An 18,855-nucleotide genomic window follows, 5' to 3' on the forward strand; every position below is an offset into this window, starting at 1 on the left:
GTTCTGTTTTTCAAAGCAGTTTTGAAGCCTATCCCATGAGTGAACACTTGGTGAGGGGATTAAAGGGGAAGAAGGGAATAGTCCAGAAAGCATGACCCCTGCCTTTCATGGAACTTTCAAGAGAATCAAGGAGACAGAATGACACACATGACCTGGAGCAGTGACTGAAGGTCGGGGAAAGGTGCTCACACCAGCCTGTGTGGCTTCTGCTGGCCCTTAGAGAGCCTGTGTGCCATTTAGGAAAAGGTGGTCCCTATGGGCAGATGACTTAGTAAGAGAAGGCCCACTGGGCAGATGTTTATACCACAGGGTACATCATGTGACAGGGAGAGCTCAGGCTGGATTTCAACTCCCACTAGGCTCCTTAACACAATCCCCCTAGGCCAGGCACAATTTGCCCAACTGGATGTGGTGACCCTGGCTGAGCAGGGAAGTAACCAGCTTCAGGGTTCCAAGCCAAACGGCTTCCTGGTAGAAGCCACTTTTAAACCTTAGCAGAATTTCACAGAGCAACTCCTCCCCTTCCCATTTTGGAAAAGCAAACACAAGGACCACATTCTTTCTCTCTTCCATGTGCTGAAAAGCCAAGCTAGGGTCTCTAGTCCCAGGCAGAGTGGAGGGCACAGAAGAGGAACATGTAGGAACTTCTACACAAGTGAGGAAATGGTTAAACGTCTTTGGTATCATGGGAACCAGAAGAAGCCTGGAGGGTTTAGCACTACTAGTTGAACCCAGACCAGTTCTTCTCACCTCCCCTGGCAGTAATTCAGAACAAGCAGAACATGGAAATTCTTCCTTGGGCTCACTCCAGGTTACCCTCCTTCCACATTTCCAAACAGCATCCCTCCCAAGGCTCTAAATGGATTATAAGGAAAGAGCTCCAGGGTGATGTCAACATCAAAGGGTGAGAGGCAGTGAGGTCTTGCATGTTCCTTGATCCACAGGTGCTGGGACTAGGGAAAGGTGGCAGGAGGGTAAGCTTGGGAAAAGGGGATTAGCTGAGACCGGAAAGAATGTGGCTGCTCTAATCCCATATAATGAACCAGATTGTGCACCCTCTCTGCACCCTAGGCACTAGACAAGCAGGCACAAGCTGTTGGCTTCAGCTTGCTGCACAAGAGGCCTCCCATGCTGCCAGCCCCAGACAGCCTGTGCCCTCCAGCTGGCAGAAGTGCCCAAGGAGACACAAGGTAAAATGTCTACTTCCACCTGGCAGCTCACATCTGGGTGGGGAGCTGGGAAGGGAAGATACTGTGATTGCAGGAAAAGGAAAGACTGGAGAATGGTGTTTTCTTCAGGCATCATACACCATCAGAGAGTAGCACCCACCGTTTGCCCCAGGTCTTAGAATTGGGACCAATAATCTGCTTCAACCAACTTCTCTGAATTCAACAAAGACCAGTATAATCAACTTGACAGGTTCTAGGGAGGGATTTGTGATGTTGGAGATTTATAATGTATGTAACCAAAAACTTAGTTTTGCTTGATTTGGGAATGAAGAGCAATTTTTTTTTTTTTTTTTTTTTTTTTTTTTTTTTGCTTTTGCAGATGTATGTACCTTCTTAAAGTTTTTTCTTAAAGTTTGGGAAATATTGAAACATGCTTGCATTCCTTACATACCCAATGACTGAGGGCTGGAGGAAGTAGCTAGAAGCTAAGTCACAAAATTAACCCCTACTTACCTCCCAATTTCACCTTCGTTCCCCAAGAAAATAAAGTTGCCTGTAGTTAAATCTCCACCAATAGCTACCTTCCAAGAGGGACTTTCTACGGAGGAGCTGAATGTCATTGGGGCATCTGAGCTCATAGACTCTTACCTTTTTCAGCTTGCCACTCTTAGTCCCCACAAAAACCACACTGTAGCCGTTGTAAACGTAGGAGGCCACAGAGGTCATGCGGTCCCGGCTGGTGGTGTACAGGGTCAGGCCCTCCACTGGAGTTGAGCCTCCCAGAGGCTGGTTGATGTCCAGTCCACAGAAGTTATCGTCGATGGGGACAGGCTGGAGGAAAGGGGAAGGAACTGGGGTGAGTAACAGTGGAGGCTTGGTGGAGTCTCTATACAACTCATATCCCCAACTTCCAGTCTTAGGACGCCAGGCCTCAGAGAGGCAGATGTGGGAGTTCAGGGGCCCTAACACATGCTGCAGACAAAATCTTCTCACCAGCTCACCCACAAATTCCATGTTGGTTCTTATGAAGCCAGACGAAAGAACCTTCCACTCACCTGGAGTCATCTGCATCTACCTTTCTGCCAGGAGAACTAGGATCAATTTGTCAAGCTATTTATTTTAATGTCCCTCGGGACCATGGCATTCTTTGGGGATCTTTCTATTTCAGACAAGAGTTCCTTCAGTGGATAATCAGTCTAAAGGCAACATTACAGGATTTCTACCAGCCCAGAGAGGGTTTTTTGTTTGTTTCTTGGGCTGTAGGGTCTCCCTTTGGGCACAAGAAATTTTAGGCCATTCAACTATCCAGTTGTTCAATATTTACCAGCACCTCACTGGAGCCAACCATGGGAATTCTAGCTCCCTACTATCTTTCCATACTGGAAAGAGATTGGAAGTGTCATAATAATATTGGACAGTACCTTACACTTTGGAAAAGTTAATCTACATATGCCTCAATTTCTTCCTTTGGAATAATACCTGCTCACCTTTCTGATAGAACCGTGAAGGAACAAATGAAATAATGCATGCAAAAGATTTGTGTTAAGTTGTCCAGCTATTTCCACTATTGTGCATTATAGATCTTCAACAATGTTTGGGTAAATATAATTAAGAGAGAATTCTGGAGGTGGTGTCCTTTGTATTTCCAGCCTTTAAAGAGAGTGGTGATGTGGGGAGTGACCGGAGCACATTTGAAAGATCACCTTGAGCAAGTGAAAAAGAAAACTGACCAGGCACGGTGGCTCACGCCTGTAATCCCAGCACTTTAGGAGGCCGAGGCGGGTAGATCACGAGCTCAGGAGTTTCAGACCAGTCTGGCCAACATAGTGAAAACCTGTCTCTACCAAAAATACAAAAAATTAGCTGGGCGTGGTGGTGTGTGCCTGTAATCCCAGCTATTTGGGAGGCTGAGGCAGGAGAATTGCGTGAAACCCAGGAGGCGGAGGTTGCAGTGAGCTGAGATCGCACCACTGCACTCCAGCCTGGGCGACAGACTCCGTCTCAAAAAGAAAAAAAAAAAAAAAATGCTGGAAAGAAAATAGGAAGATCTTGATCCTATTCCCTGTTCTGCCACAAACTGGTTGTGAAAACTTGGACCAGTAGGGTCCTCCTGTAGGGTTGTTGAAGGTAATGTTAAATTGATGATTTCTAAGATCTCAAGATCTTAGGTCTCTCATCTAAAGAAGAATGAAAGACAAAGACTGTAATGCTTCCTGAGGCAGGGGCTGCTGAGGGGTTTGCATTCTGTATACAGTGCTCAGCACAGGGCTGGGCCAGCACGGATGCTCTGACATGCCCCAGTTAATGGCACAATGTGGAATCCTGTGGCAAAGGCTGCAGGCTCTGGGCCAGAAAGAGCCCCGCGTCCTGTGGCAGCTGTTCCTTCTGGGTCTGCGAAGGCATCCCAGAGGAGGAAGGAAATGGCTGTCATAGGAATCATAGAAAGCAGCAGAGCAGCCTGCCCCCCTGCTCCCTTCAGCCTCCTCTCACCCTCACCAGGGAAGAGCAGGCTGACACATCATCACTCGTTGACAGCCTCATTTCTTTGGAATAATTGGTTTATAAGTTATGGCATGTGATTTTTTTTTTTTTTTTTTTAAACCAAGGACTTCCCTTCCTTTCTCTTCTCAGTCCCAAAGGGAGCAGAGGCTCATTTTTTGTGGTTCCGTAGTGTTTTGTAGAGAGCTGCTGCTCCTGCTACTGGTAGGAATGATGGTGCTGCACTTGTGTGTGTATATTCTTCAGGAAAGAAAACAAATTTTTAGGTTAAGATGACTTTTGAACCTGGGATAATATGGAGCCTCGCAGAGCAGAAGGAATGAGTTTCTCAGAAAGGGAGTGAAGCTGTGGTGTGCTGAAGCCAGCTCACAGGGGATAACTGTGCATTAAGTGACATCCCATGATGCTTGAAATCAGCCAGGATAGGTGTATTTATACCATGGCAATTGGCAGGGGCTACAAACCAGAGCTTTCCTCTCCCTCCCCGGCCTGCATAGAGCCAGTTATTTAATATTTACCAGCACATCACTGGAGCCAACCATGGGAATTCTAGCTCCCTAGAAAGGCTGGTCAGAGTTATCAGCTACACATTTTACATTTTGTACTTCTCTTCCTCATCTCATCCCTACACTCCAGGCAGTTACTGCCCTGGCTAAGAAGAAAGTGATCCAGATTTTAGTCCTTTCTCTACTGAAACCAGCTGTGTGACCTTCATATGTCATGTACCCTGTCTCAGCCTCAGTTTTCTCATCTGTAAAGTAAAAGTATTGGACCAGGTAATTGTCAAGCTTCCTTTGAGCTCTAAAAGTCCTTAATTTCATGGCTTCCATTTCTTTCCCACTTTCTGCAGGGCTGGTAAGGCCACAGAGTCTGGGCACAGGCATAGCCAAGTCAGCTTTTGAGAAATGATGCAGAAGCAAAAACCTAGTAATTCTGGATTTTGCTACCATCTTATTGATTCTAGAATCTCCAGAACTATTAAAAAAAAAAAGATTTATTCTCAGCCTAAGCCCTTGGGATTGGCTAGAATTTCTTTTCTCTTCAAGTTCTTTTTCAATATATTGTCAGATATTTCCAAACACCTGATGTGCCTTTACTTTTGCTCCAATGGTTGAGAGCTTGGTGTATGGCTTTCCTTGGAAACAGAAGGGCTACATAGAAAGAGCCTGGACTAAGAAGTAATATAGACCAACTAAATTCAAATCCCCACTTTATCACTTATAGCTGTGGAGATCTGAGCAACTTGCTTAGTCTTTGTGGGCCTTTGTTTTTTTTTATCTGTAAAATGGGGGTGATAACTCTTGCTTTATGGGGTCATTGTGAGGAGCAAGTGAGATAACACTTAAATTGCCAAGCTTAGCCTTTAGGACATAGCTGCTATTCAATGAGTGATAGACCCCTTCTTCCTCCCTTTTCTGGGATCAGAGTTCAAATTTTTGATCTGAGATTTCCATGTTATTCCAGAGTCATGTTAAAATCAAGCTCTGTGACCACAGCTTCTTTCATTTATCCTTATTCCCCTCTAAGGCCACCAAAATATTTCTGGGTCCCCGGGTCTTGGTCCTTTGGACTGTCGGGATCTTTAAGGGGCCATTCCTCTTGCAGCCCCTGCACCAGAAGGGTGTGGTACTGAAGGGGTGGAGGCAAGGGGCTCTCCACTCTAAGGTCCCGGCCCCACTCACTGTCACCTCTCTCCCAGTGCCTTTCCTGTCCTTTTGTAACTAGCCCAGGCTTGTCTCTCTGCGCTGGAGCAGAGAAGAGTGTCATCTTCCTCTTTCCTCTTGCTCAGAAGCAGGCAGGAATCAGCAGTTTCCTCCTGACAAGGCCCCCACTGGGTTATGGGAACTAGGCTGGACTCTGCAAGCATTTAACCCTTACAGAGGGTTACATTTCCTCTCCACTTCTCCCCATTAGTTAAGGCCAGTGGCCATATAATTTTGGTGTTAAAAAAACAAAACAAAACAAAAAACTAGAGACTATCTAGTCCAGCTTCCTCATTTTACAACAGTAAGATAACTAAGAAAATACCTGGCCCTTTACTACTGTGATTCATATTCATAATCATAGCTGCCCATTTATTGAATGCTTATTATGTTCCAGGTATTGTGCTAAGCACTTTACATAAATTTTCCATTTGATCCTCATACGAACCATCAAAAGAAGATAATATTATCTCTATTTTAAAGATGAAAAACTTACAGCTCAGATCAGGTACATAACTTGCCAAAGTCACACAAGTAGTAACTGGTAGGACTGATTTTTAATCCCCATCTGTTTTACTTCAAAGCCTTAACCACGACTCTTCTACCACACCAAGCAAATGATGACAGGAATAGAAGCATAGCCTTGGAATGATGTTTTCTTGCTTCAAGTACTAGTGTTTGGTCCCAATGGCAGGCACCTTTAATTTAGAGTACTCAGAAGGTAGCCATATGGGCCCCTTGGTCTCATATATTTTTTTCTAGGCTGCAGATCCAGAGCCCTCAGCACTGTGTATAAGAAACCTACTTTTGCACTTCTCACACTCCCTGTTAACTCCCTGTGTAATGATAAACCTAACATTTGCAGGCATGGTGCTAATCTCTCCATGTATTATCTCATCTGATCATCCCATGAGCTAGGCATTATCATTCCCATCTCACAGATGAGAATATAGAGATGATAAGGTGCTTCTGAAGAAGGGAGGAAGAAACACAGACGGAATTTGAAGCCTGGCTTTTGTCTCAGAAGCTCAAACTCTTAGCCACTACATTATGTTGCCAGCTCTCTCTCTCTCTCTCTCTCTCTCTCTCTCTCTCTCTGTCTGTCTCTCTCTCTGTGTGTGTCTCTCTCTCCTACTAGATTTTAAGATCTGTCAGAGTAGTGATCACGTCTTTCTTTTTCTTTTTTTTTTTTTTTTTTCTGAGACAGGGTCTCACTCTGTCACTCAGGCTGGAGTATAGTAGCACGATCTCGGCTCACTGCAACCTCCACCTCCCATGCTCAGGCTTCCAGAGTAGCTGGGACTACAGGTGCACATCACCACACCCGGCTAATTTTTGGATTTTTTGTAGAGACGGAGTTTTTTCATGTTGCCTAGGCTGGTACCGAACTCCTGAGCTCAAGCAATCTGCCTGCCTTAGCCTCCCAAAGTGCTGGGATTACAGGTGTGAGCCACCGTGCCCAGCCAATCATGTCTTTTTATGTTTGCATCCCCAGTGCCTAGTACAGTGCCAGGCATTCAGAAGATCTTCAATACTATTTGTAAATGAATGGAGGGATGGGTAGATAGGTGATGGTGGATGAATAAAGAGAGGGATGAATGGATAGATGGAGGGCTAGATAGACAAATGGATGATGGATAGATAAAGATAGAGGCATAAATTAAGGGAGAAAAAAAGAAGGGTGCGTGGATAAAGAGATAGGTGGATGAAGGGATGGAGGAAAGAATGAAGGGAAGGATCAGGGACAGATGAATGGAGGGATGGGTAAATGGCTGAATAGATGGATGGATGGATGGATGGATGGATGGATGGATGGATAGAGAGATACATGGGGGAGAAAGCTAAGGAGGAGGGAGGGATAGATGGATAGGAGAATAAAAGGAGGGAAGGAAAGGGGATGAATGGAGGAGAGATGGGTGGATAAATGAATGGATGGTTGGATGGCTGGATAAATGATGGAAGGAAGAGTGGATCGTGAATACTTTGATGATAGCACCATGAGCCTCTGACAGGGCAGTGCTTGCCACTGATTTTCTTGTCTCTGCTTTCCTCAGGTCTGGATTCTCAGCTTTTCATCCCCTCCTCTTTTGCCTTTGTCCACACTCTTGATTCTTCTCCAGTTTTCCATCAATTGGTCAAGTCAGACTCCTTTCCCTCTCCTCTGACTTAGATTTCCGATCTCCACTTGACCCCCTCACTGGGAACCACAATGGTCTATGGCTCTGTTTGTACATGACCTGGTGCCCATTACTTCTGATAGACCCCATCACCTGCTGCTCTTTCTCTCATATACTCTGATCTGGCTGCAGTGGCCTCCTTACTGTTCCTCAGACACTCCAGGCATGCCCTGAATTCTTTGCACATTCTCCTCACCCTTTCTCTCTCTCTGGAATGCTTTCTCTGGACACCTGCATGACTCCCTTTCTTCTCATCCTCAGTCTTTGCTTAGACACCACTTTCTCAGTGAGTCAGTCCTGTCACCTACTGCCTCTTCCCCTTCACTGTTTATTTTTCTCTATAGCCATTATCCCCATTTGGCAAACTAACATATATTATGTGTTCATTTGTCTCACCCAACTAGCATATAATCTTCCTGAGGGCAGTGAGCTTTGTAGGGCTATATGGTTCACAGCTGAAGCCTGAAGCATTTACAGTAGCACCTGGTGTGATGTAGGCACTCAATACATATATTTGAAATGATAACGAATCAACACACGTATCCCAAGTATCTGGTGTACGTAAGACCCTGATAACCTGAGTCTGAAAACCTCTTTCATTTCAGGCCTGTGGTGGTGTGGGAGCAGGTGTGCCCCAGGGCATGGACAGGGAGGTTGGAACCTGTGTCACGGAGCAGGAGCAGAGCGAGATGCGTGCCTCCTTACCGCTTTGGTGCACTGGACGTCCTTCCCCAACAGCCAGTTGAGCTCCAGGTTGCCCTCGCCCTGGTAGCAGGACTGCAGGCGCTCCTTGATCTGCAAGTTGATGGCCCGGATGGGGAAGGCACACAGGGCAGAGTCATCGGGCGGGTGGTGATACTGCTTCTGCCCTTTGGAGAAGATGGCGAACAGTACATCATCCTGGCTGGTGATATTGAAGGCCTGGGCCAGCGAGTCCCCAGGCTTGGCCAGGTAAGCAGCCTGCAGGAGGCGGTATTCCACCCCGGCCCGGGTGCAGCCGAAGGGCAGGGACACATATGAGTGGAACTTGGGGTCATCCTTGCAAAGCCGCACGATGCGTGAGGTGTAGAAGAGGTCTCCAGCGGAGTTGATGGCCACACCCTCGGGGGTCTCGGGCTGGACAGTGAGAAAGTAGACAAAGCCCCCACTAGCAAAGCCATAGATGTAGAAGATGTCAAAGTGGGAGACCAGAGCCAGGGTGTCTGAAGGGATCTTGATGAGAGAGGAGACGAAATCGCTGTGTAGCTCATAGTCGAGCATGGCTGAGGACTCAGGGTCTCGGGGCAGCTTCCGGCTGGACAGGGTTGGGAAGTAATCCTGCTTCCCATCAACGGCTGTGCCGATGAAGAGCTTGCCGTCCTCACCCTCGGAGCGCACAATCACCCCATACATGGTGCCCGTCTTGTTGACGCTGGACAGGTAGTGCTCCTTCTTGTGGGACGGCTCCACCAGGATGAAGAGGTCATCCAGCCGCAGCAGCTTGCAGACCCCCTGGTAGAGGCTCCCACAGGCCAGCAGGCGGTTCTCAGAGTAGTCAATGATGAGCAGCTTGTTGACATTGTTGGTGAGGGTGAGCACTTCGCTGCAGGGCTGCACGATGAGGGGTGGGTAACAAGACTTGTTGTCCTCTTCTGGCCCTGTCTTATGAGCCACCTGGATGGTCAGGTTGCCCGTCAGCTTGTAGACCCGGTTGATGGCCCCCACGTAGACGGCCCCCGTCCCTCGGTGGACGGTCAAGTGGTTGAAGGTCCAGTCACGATTCTCAGAGTGGAAGGTGCTGAACTGAGGCATGCCAGCTGCTGTGGGGGCCAGCAGCACCCAGACCACTGAGAGCAGGACCACAGAGCGGCTGTCAACCTCCGGGGCCCGGGGCCAGGGCCGCGTCTGTTCCATGCTGAGAGGGATGGCGGTGAGGAGGCGGCTCCTGTGTGTGCTCATCTGCTCCACCTTCCCTGGTTGGCCCTCACATGATTCTGCAAAATACAAGGCAGAGTGGTCAGACCAAAAATAAGTTCTAGGAGGAGCGAAGAGGCTGGTCTGACCCAGGGTCCCCATCCTGGTTTAGCTCTGTGAGTCTCTTTCTTCTGAATTTTGGTTTTTCTATTTTTAACATACTTTCTCCCTCTTAGGGATGTTCAGGGAATCCTGTTATCTATTTTGGTCTCTACCCTTTATGCTATAGAATACTTGCTTTTTAAAAAAATTTTATTTTACAAAGCATCTCTATTTCTGGCCTCTGAAGCCATCGTTTTCATTTCTCAGAGAGGTTAAAAGGCTGTTGAAGTTCACCCCGCCAGTCAATCCGATGTCAGGACTAAAGCCAGTCTTCCCCACCCAACCAGCACGTCTTATCCCAGTCCAGTGGAAATCGCTCCTGTTTTTTGAAAGCTTGTTAGGCAGGCCCTCCCCCAGGCTCTCCAGGTCAACTGCTCCCACAGTCTGATATTGTGCACAAAATTCCTTCCTATTTTAGACTTCCATCACCTCACTCCACTGCATCTCTTTACTTTCTCAAACTCTGTTGTCCACAGAGAGGTGAGGAGCTGGTCACCCTGAGTGAGAGTGCCCCTCTCTGACCTCAGCCCTTTCTTCTCCAGCAAGAAGAACCCTGATCACCAGCTGTTAGAACTTGTCAGGAAAGGGAAACATGTTGTAGCCAACAAGACTGGGATTCCCACATGTGCCATTCCGGAGCCTGAAAAGCCCTTGGGAGACAGGCAGATCTCCTGAGATCCCCCCATCCTTCTCAAGGTGGACACCCAGCTGCTGCCAGGCAGCCAGGTCCTCGGGAAATTGCTTCAACCTCTGCCTCTCTGCAGGCAGAGCACATGGGGAGCCAGGACACATAGAGAACCAGTCTCCTTGCTAGGGAGTACTGGCTAGCTGAGTCCAGCTTCAGCCACCTGGGGCAGGGGTACCAGATTTGGGAGAATGTGAGGAGCAGCAAAGGGTGGTGAAGTGAGGTTCAGTCTCATTTCAGGCACTGCTGGGGCCTCCTGACTGTTTCAGCATCCATGAAATGACCCGTGGACTGTAGTCGGCCGTGCTCAAAGCCCAGTCTCTAACCCTGACTCCTTTACACTTTCCCCTGCCTCCTGACTCCTAGGCTTTAAGGCTCCTCCACTTCCAGAGCCTTGGTGCTTACTCTTCCCTGTTCCAAGGAAGCTGCCCAGAGAGGCAAGGTGGGGCTCCTGAGGACAGCCTGTAGCCAGGGCCAGGCTGGGCAGGGGCAGGAAGTCAGAGAGGAGAGCCTGGAGGTCAGTGAGCAGGACCTGGAGGTCAGAGATCAGGGCCTGTTCCATCACTATCACGGTACTGTCCTGACTTATGGAGAGGGACAGTGGGAAGTGACTGCGGCACCAGGAGGAGAAGGCAGCAAGCTGTCGTGCAGAGAAAGCTTTTCTCATTTGGACAGATCATCCAGCAACCTTCTCAGGCAAGTTCAGACAGAACTCTGGGCACATAAGGTGGCAGGGATGGAAACACCTGAAGGATGGAGAATTTGCTCCAAGGCAGCTTAGGAGAGGCCTTTCTCCCTCAACTCCCCATTCTGGCTGGATGGGGTTATAATTAGAACAGGCACCACTTAGAGAATCCCCTAGAGTTTCTTTAGGAATGACCCTTACTCATGTTCAGCTCCTTGGCCTGGCAGCCACCATGGTGCTACAGTAGGTCCCACCTGACTCCCTCTTCCAACCTGACTCCCCTGGAGTGTTCGGGGTGACTCATGAGGCCCTGGGCTTCCTTGGAAAGGGGAAGGCAACAGGGATCTGAGATTCAGGTTGACCTCAGTTACTCTGACACAGCCCTTCCGGCCCCAGGCGCACACCGGCAAAGCCTCCCAACAGACAGAGCTTTCAGTTTGGAAACCAGAGGTTATTTTTAGCTATGTCCTGAGGCCGGTAGCAGGACGTGAATTCCTGAAGAGGAGCTGTGGAAAGGAAATAACAGAATCCTTAAATTCTCCAGCTGGACGGGGAATTGCAAGAGGCCATTCTCTGCACACCCTTGTCTCTGGGAAGAAAAGCTCCTTGGGTTCCAGGTGGAGAGCGGTTCCTCCTTGAGGAGCCGCGAGGGAAGGAAGGGGGTCCTGGTAGCAGAGATAACATGGAAGGACATGGTATATAGTTAAGATCAGTCACCTCACCTCCCTGCTTGGTACCCTTGCAAGACACAGTTTGAATAGTGAGTGGCTTTTGTTGTTGTTAGACAGAATTCGGCCACAAATTTGGGATTTGGGGCAAGTCAAGTCTCATGTCCCTTTCTGGTAGAATGGGAATAACTACAATATGTACCTTTCAAGTTGTCGTGACAGTAAATGAGACCATATAGAGACCAACCTCTTAGCATGGTTGCAGGCAGACAGTGAGCACTTAACTTGTGTAGTTTTTGTTATTATTATTATTATTATTATTACTACTATTGAGATGGAGTCTTGCTCTATCACCCAGGCTGGAGTGCAGTGGTGTGATCTCGGCTCATTGAGGCCTCTGCCTCCCTGGTTCAAGAGATTCTTCTGCCTCAGCCTCCAGAGTAGATGGGACTACAGGCACGTGCTACCACGCCTGGCTAATTTGTGTGTGTGTGTGTGTGTGTGTGTTTAGTAGAGACAGGGTTTCACCATGTTGGTCACACTGCTCTCAATCTCCTGACCTCGTGATCCACCCGCCTCGGCCTCCCAAAGTGCTCGGATTACAGGTGTGAGCGCCCGCACCTGGCCTGTTATTATCTTTGAAGACTCCACAGGAGATGGCACTTCAGAAATCCCACCATAGCCCTTGACTTCTCTTTTTGCTTATATTCTTCCTGTCCCATTCACAATGAGATGAATATTGTGGGTGGGCCTTTGAAATCAAGGCCTCCCCGACCCAGTGACAGAGTTGGGAAGTCTGGAAGTATGTGACAAGCAGAAAGAAATAGATCCAAGGTGATCTTCTCATCATACTACTGCACAAGTCCCAATGTAGCCTCTCTGCAGACTGCAGGAAGGCTGGTGGAAACACAGGATCCTGAGAGTTAGACTGAGAATGAAAAAACTTTCCTGATGTCTATAAGGCATGAGGTCACAGGGCAGGAAGAAAGGTGGGAGTCTCAGGAACCCTGGGTTCACATTCTGCCTGTGTGACTCATGAATTATAGTGTCACTCACTTTAGACCAGTCTAGCATTTCCATGAGCCTATTTTTTGATCTTAAAACAAAAGGTACTTGAATGAGTCAACCTATAAGATTTCTTTTTTCAGATAAAATGCTACTTTGAAGCTTGGTTCCTTCAGTTCCCAGAGTCTGTGATTCCAATAGCAACTGAGGTTTTTCACTCCAACTTGGAGACGTTGATTAGGCCAGGAGCTTTTTTATTTTTTTATTTTTTATTTTTCAGGCCAGGAGTTCTAAACAGACCACTCCAGCTGGGCTATTTTCCTCTCACCCTCAATCAGCATCTGCTTCGGGATAAGCCGCTCCTGGTAACCAGTCAAGTGAATTCATCTCACAGGGCTCAGGGACCGCCCACCTGGGAACAGCTGTCATTGGACACTGGAGTCAAGAGGAGGCACAGTCTCCTGCAGTGAAAGGAGGTTTGCACCCCACCTTGGGAGTGTGGCCTTCAAAAAGACAGCTGACTTCAAGGGCACGTTGAGAGCCTTCATCTTTCTATGCCAAATTGATGTGACTAAGTAGCTGTTCCAAGCAGAGCCCAGTGGGCAAAGATCAGGCTTCCTATCCACATTCTGAGTAAGGAGGGAGGGAGCCCACCTTTGTGCCTCTGGTGAGAGGCAGTGTGATATAATAGTTAAATGCATGAGCTCTGAACTTAGGTGCCTGGATACAAATGGAGCCTATAGCTGTGTACACTTGGTCAAGGTACTTAGCCTTTCTATGATGTTATCTAACTATCTATATAAAACAGGGTTAGTACTAGTAGATACCTCATAGTATTATTACAATGAAATCAGTTAATACATATCAAGCACTTAGAACAGTTCCTGGCCATCTTAAGTGTTCAAGATACATTAGCCTTTGTTATTAGCAATTTATTTGTCATTATTTCCAGCTCCTCACCTCCATCCATCCCATCATCTGTCGTAGAATGAATTTCCCATCCTCAGTTTGGTAGACACTGGTAAACAAACATGCCTATGACTTTGCATACCCAGTAGCCCTTCCTCCTATCCCCAATTTTCTGCTAGTGTCAACCTCAGGAGGTTTCTCTTAATAATAATGCTTTCTTCTTTCTGTCATATCCCTCTCTGTCTAGTGCATGAAGTCACTTGTCACATGCATTCTCAAGAGCCAAAAGTTGCCTAGTCTCTGTTCTACCAGTTTCCCTCTCTCCTACTCCAAGTATCAAACCAGGGAATGCTGCTCTGGGACTCTTGCCCAAACAACAGAGTCTCCCAGGACATGTAACTCAGAGCGTTCCTGATGCCAAGGAGAGGCCACGCTTGCCTCTTTGGGAAGCAAGTGCCACTGAATATTTTATGTGGAGGGCCTGATGACACCATCTCCCCGATCAGGATTCAGGAGGCAGGTGTTAGTGACAGCTAGTGAAGGCATCTGATACCATCCTGATCAGCTGCTGCAGGCGTCAGTGGCAAAGCAGAGAAGAAATGACAACCAGGCGTTTCCAGTTCAGCTCAGCGGAGGATTCTCTCCTCCCTGCTACCCTCTCCTATTGCTCTTTTCAGGAGATCTGGGTGCACATGCCTCTATGTTTCCACTTGGCTTCCCCTTGTAGCAAAAGGAGCTGGTGGAAAGAGAATTTAGATTCGAAATACGATTTTGCTAAACTGAGTCAAAGTTCATGTTAGTAGCTCTCATACCCGTGGGCCCGTCTGTAGCTCCACCATTGCCACTAACTCCATTCCTAACAACCCTGTCATCAACATCATCATCACCTCCAGCACCATCCTGGAGCTGATAGTTTTCATAACAATAACAGCAAAGGGTGCCTACTATTACTGCTGCACCTAGTAGGGGGCTCACACACCCTGAGGAGCCAGATGGTGGTAGGGAAAAGATGAGCATGAAAATGAGGGCTGTGAATTCAGGGAAGTTAGCAGCTGTTCGTGGAAGTCACTTAGCCTCCTTCCTTTCCCATGGTGGAGAGGAGTCCGTCTTCTCCTTCAGCTCTTCCTTCTAATGAGTAGTGCCTTTAAAGCAGGAACTTTGGATGAATGCTGAGGGAGATTATAAGATTATTCCAACCCACTAGTTTTTTTTTTTTTAATATGAAAGACACCACAGCCCACAGAAAGGAAACAAATTGACCAGGGCGACTCAAAATGAGTCAGAAACAGGCTGTAGTCAGAACCCAGACCTCGTGACAAAAAGGCAGACGCTTCCTCTGTTGTAGGTGGAAGGGTCCTGGGAGTTAGTTATGTTTTGCCTTCAGGCTGTCCTGTTTTGGGGAAAGTAGATGCCTTTGATGGTAGCCCCATGATATGCAGAAGTGAGTGTGGCATTGGGCGTGGACAACGAGGTGGTGCTCAGGGCAGATTCAAAGGGGGCAGATTAAGGGGCAGAACGAATGAAGGACACATGACTGAATGGCTCCTTTGCCCCTCGGGGAGAATGATTGCTTCTGTCCTCCTGTAGGCCCAGGCAGGCCCAGGCAAATGTCACACTGAGGACCATCACCTATGCTGCAACTTGGGGGCTATGGTGTCCTGTGCCACAACCCCATGGATAGGTCAGATTTAGTCTATGCACAGAAAGCTCCTTTTTCCCAAAGAGTTAGAGCTACAGCAGGAGGGACTAAAGTTAGATATTAAGGGTGACATTCTGTCTAGAGAGGATCTCCAGAGCATCCTGCCAAGGAGATTGTGAAATTTTCTGATGTCGAATTTTCCTGGAAGCTGCCTAGGAATAAGTTTACCTAGAGGCAGGGAATTGGTCCCAATGGTCTCAGAAGGCTCCTTTTGGTTTAAGATTTCTATGAGAATAAAATGGTCTAAATGTGAGAGTCTGAGGCCTCATCTTGTCCCTGTGGGTGGAATGCTACTCAAGGACCTGTCTTCATATCCCTTGTGCAGCTGTATGTGCAAGCATTCTGAGCATCGCTCTGCCTAACACCGACCTTAGAGGTAGTCCAAGCACGTTGGGTAGCACAAGGTGAGCGAGAGGGCGAACGCAAAAGCCCGGGTAATGCCGACGGCTGAAAGGCCTCAATTAGAGTGAAAGGAGTTATCTGGTATTTAAATAATTATTAGAGTGAAGGAATAATCATGGGTTTGAGCTGATTTTTTCCCCACTGTCACCCTGATGGCGTCTATAATATTATTATTCAAATGCCCATGATTCTCATTGAGAACCAAGAGAGGAGAGAGTGGGGGTGAGGGGGTGGGGAACAGGGAGAGGGTGGGGAGAGAGACTCATTTAATCTCCATGTGACAGGGCTGCAGGAGGTACGATTAGTCTTTTTCTTATTTCAGCTGTCACTCATGCACAGACACTGAAGATTGTTATTAGCGTATTTTATGCACGCGATTTAAAGGGAAAAGGGGGAGAGGGGTGAGGAGAGAAAGAATTTCCTACGGAAAATAACGGGACCAAAGGAACAATTTAGATGTCACTTCTGTACCAGCTGCATTTGCTTCATTAATCGAATGTCATTTTTTCCCTAGACTCTGTGCGGTTATGTGAAGCGAAGTGGCCCAGAGTGAAGAAGGAAGGTGAGAGGACAGAGTGGAGGAAAACAGATCTCTGTCTGCATGCACCCTTGGCAGCCTTCTCTGAGAAGGTGACACAGATGGCAGTATGGCCCCTCTAGGAGGTATCAAGACAAATTTGGGTGACATTTTCTACCCAGTCACCCTCTCTTACTGTAAGAAGGTGGATCTCCTGCTTGTCTTCATAGATGCGACTCCTTTCACAGGTGGGATAAACTACATCCACACTCCAATAACCAAGGAGTAGGAGATGGAAATTTGGGCACGCTCTCACAGTCCCAATCAGTACAGAGGAAAGAACCCATGCTCGAGGCGGTGGGGCAGCAGGGACTGTGAGAAGGGAGCTGTGTGTGGCTCTCAGCTTTGGACAAGGCCCTTAGATCTTACATACGTGTGTGACAGTGAGGGACCATCCATCTCTGCAATGGGGGACAGAGGCAGGGTAACGAGGCACAAGTGCAGGGGCTGGGTATTAGCAAGAAAGCAGGGGATTGAGTTAAAGGCTGAATTGTGTCCCCTGAAAATTCCTGTGTTGAAGCCTAACCCTAAGTACCTCAAAATGTGTGAGACAGTATCTTTTGTTACTGTTGTTTTGGTTTAGGTTTTTTGAGATGGGGTCTCGCTCTGTCTCCCAGGCTGGAGTGCAGTGGCACGATCTCAGCTCCCTGCAGCCTCCACCTCCCGGACTCAAACCATCCTCCCACATCAGCGTTAGGAACTACAGGGATCTGTGGGGCCACAGGCACATGGCTATGCCTGGTTAATTTTTAATTTTTTTTTTTTTTGGTAGAGATGAGGTTTCACCATGCTGGCCAGGCTGGTCTTGAACTCCTGGACTCAAGCGATCCTCTAGCCTCGGCCTCCCAAAGTGCTGGGATTACAGGCGTGAGCCACAGCGCCAGTCCCTGAGACAGGGTCTCTATAGAGGTAATCAGGTTAAGATGAGGTCACTAGGGTAGGCTCTAATTCAGTATGATCTGGTGTCCTTATAAAAAGGGGGAAATGTGGAGCCTGAGACAGACACCCACAGAGGCCAGCTGATGTAAAGAGACATCCACATCCTCATCTGACCATCTACAAGCTCAGAAGTGAGGTCTGGAACAGCTCCTTCCCTCACAGCCATCAGAAGGAATCAACTCTGCCTACATCCTCATATCCTCATCTCGGATTTCCCAGTTTCCGAACTTGGAGAAAATGAATTTCTGTTGCTTAAGCCAGAAGTGATGCTTTGTTACAGCAACCCTGGCAAACTAATACAGCGGGGGGAGAAAGGCAATCAAACTTCATGGTTCAGGAATTGTTCTTTTAAAGAAGAGGGGTGTGGGTGTGCATGCACATGCAGACTTGCAGAGATGGGGGGGTATCAACAGTCAGGAGCTGCTGACTCCTGCTGCCTTCACCCAGTCCAGAAAACAGTAGCTCAGAGAACTCACTTGCTCTGCCCCTGACAGCTTCGGGATGAGAATTAGGATGTGCTGATTTCTGCTTTTCCTGCAGGGTGGACCCTACTCTTTCTTTTTCTTTTCGCTTTTCCTACCCAGAAGAGTGAATCTACCACTTACCAGACCCCAAGGAGAGATCTCCCCTTCTCCCACCCCGGCTCCTCCAGGCACAGGCCCTGTCCTGGGACCACTGCTTTTAATGTCAGGGAGAGATTTCTGTTGTTTTTTTTCCCCAGGTCTCCCAGTAGGCTCTGACCGAGCCCTGGAAACCACACCAGCTCTCCCAGGGCCTTAGCAAAACAGGCAGTGTTTGTCCTCTCCACTCACAGGCTATAAAAGTTTGGAGTTGTATCCCTGAATTATGAAGGGTTCCAAGATGTGCACTCATCTGAGGGACTGGCGGGGGCTCTGTTTCTTTCTGGGACACTGGCTGAGCTGGCTTTGCAAAGTCAAAACAAGATTCATTACCCTGGGGCTGGGAGCAGGGAGATACACCGCCTGACCCTGCAGACCTGCCCCATATGTCATGGGCCTGTCAGAAATCTCCCAGAATTCCCTTTATTATCTAAAGGTCGCCACCCGGGCAGAGCTGAGAGAGCCGCATGGTATAAACTAAACTACAAGAGCAATCAATTTCAAGCAGCTGCCTTCCCTGCCACCCCATCCCCTGCTCCCCCTTCCTTAGGCTCTGCCCTCTTCAACCCCCTTTGGGGGAGGGTCAGGAAGGAGCCCTGCTTTGCCATGGTCACCTCCCCACTGGGTCAGAAAGAATTTCTCCAAATTAGCAGAGCTCTGATGCTATGAGAAGCAGGCCGTGGGAGCACTCCTGCCTTCTGTGCTAAGGGAGTCCAAGGAAGGTCATCCCACCTCTTCCCTGATTCTAACAGGACCCTATTTAAACCACCTTATCAGTTGAGTTGCTGTTCTGGTAGACATTACGGGATTAAAGGACAGAAAAAGGAATTCTCAGGCTCCTTCCAAAGGCAGGAAAAGGAAATAAAAGTAGGCATATGGCTTTGCTAAGCCAAGTCAAGATTCACGTTAGGAGACCTCATACTCTAATGACCACAAGTAGCAAATTACTAGCAACTCTCATTTATTTTCTGGAAGCAAACAATGAAGAGTAGCTACTATTATTATCATTTATTAACCACCTGCTATATGGCACACTATGCTACATGCCCTGTATATGCTATCC

The 18,855-nt window shown here is 47.9% G+C and overlaps 1 protein-coding gene across 1 annotated transcript in view; it reads right to left on the bottom strand.

Moving 5' to 3' along the window:
- LOC117074081 (plexin-A2) overlaps positions 1–18,855 on the bottom strand; it is a gene marked incomplete at its 3' end in the record, with an annotated part of 200,122 nt that overhangs the window by 164,917 nt on the left and 16,350 nt on the right. The window contains exons 2-3 of the mRNA XM_033195314.1: positions 8,254–9,521; positions 1,818–2,000 (exon numbers count right to left, since the gene is read on the bottom strand). Of these exons, the coding sequence (XP_033051205.1) occupies positions 1,818–2,000; positions 8,254–9,486 (1,416 nt within the window). The remainder of the gene's footprint in view (positions 1–1,817; positions 2,001–8,253; positions 9,522–18,855) is intronic.

Source organism: Trachypithecus francoisi, unplaced genomic scaffold, assembly GCF_009764315.1.
Source record: "Trachypithecus francoisi isolate TF-2019V2 unplaced genomic scaffold, Tfra_2.0 Lachesis_group5, whole genome shotgun sequence".
Lineage (NCBI taxonomy): Eukaryota > Metazoa > Chordata > Mammalia > Primates > Cercopithecidae > Trachypithecus > Trachypithecus francoisi.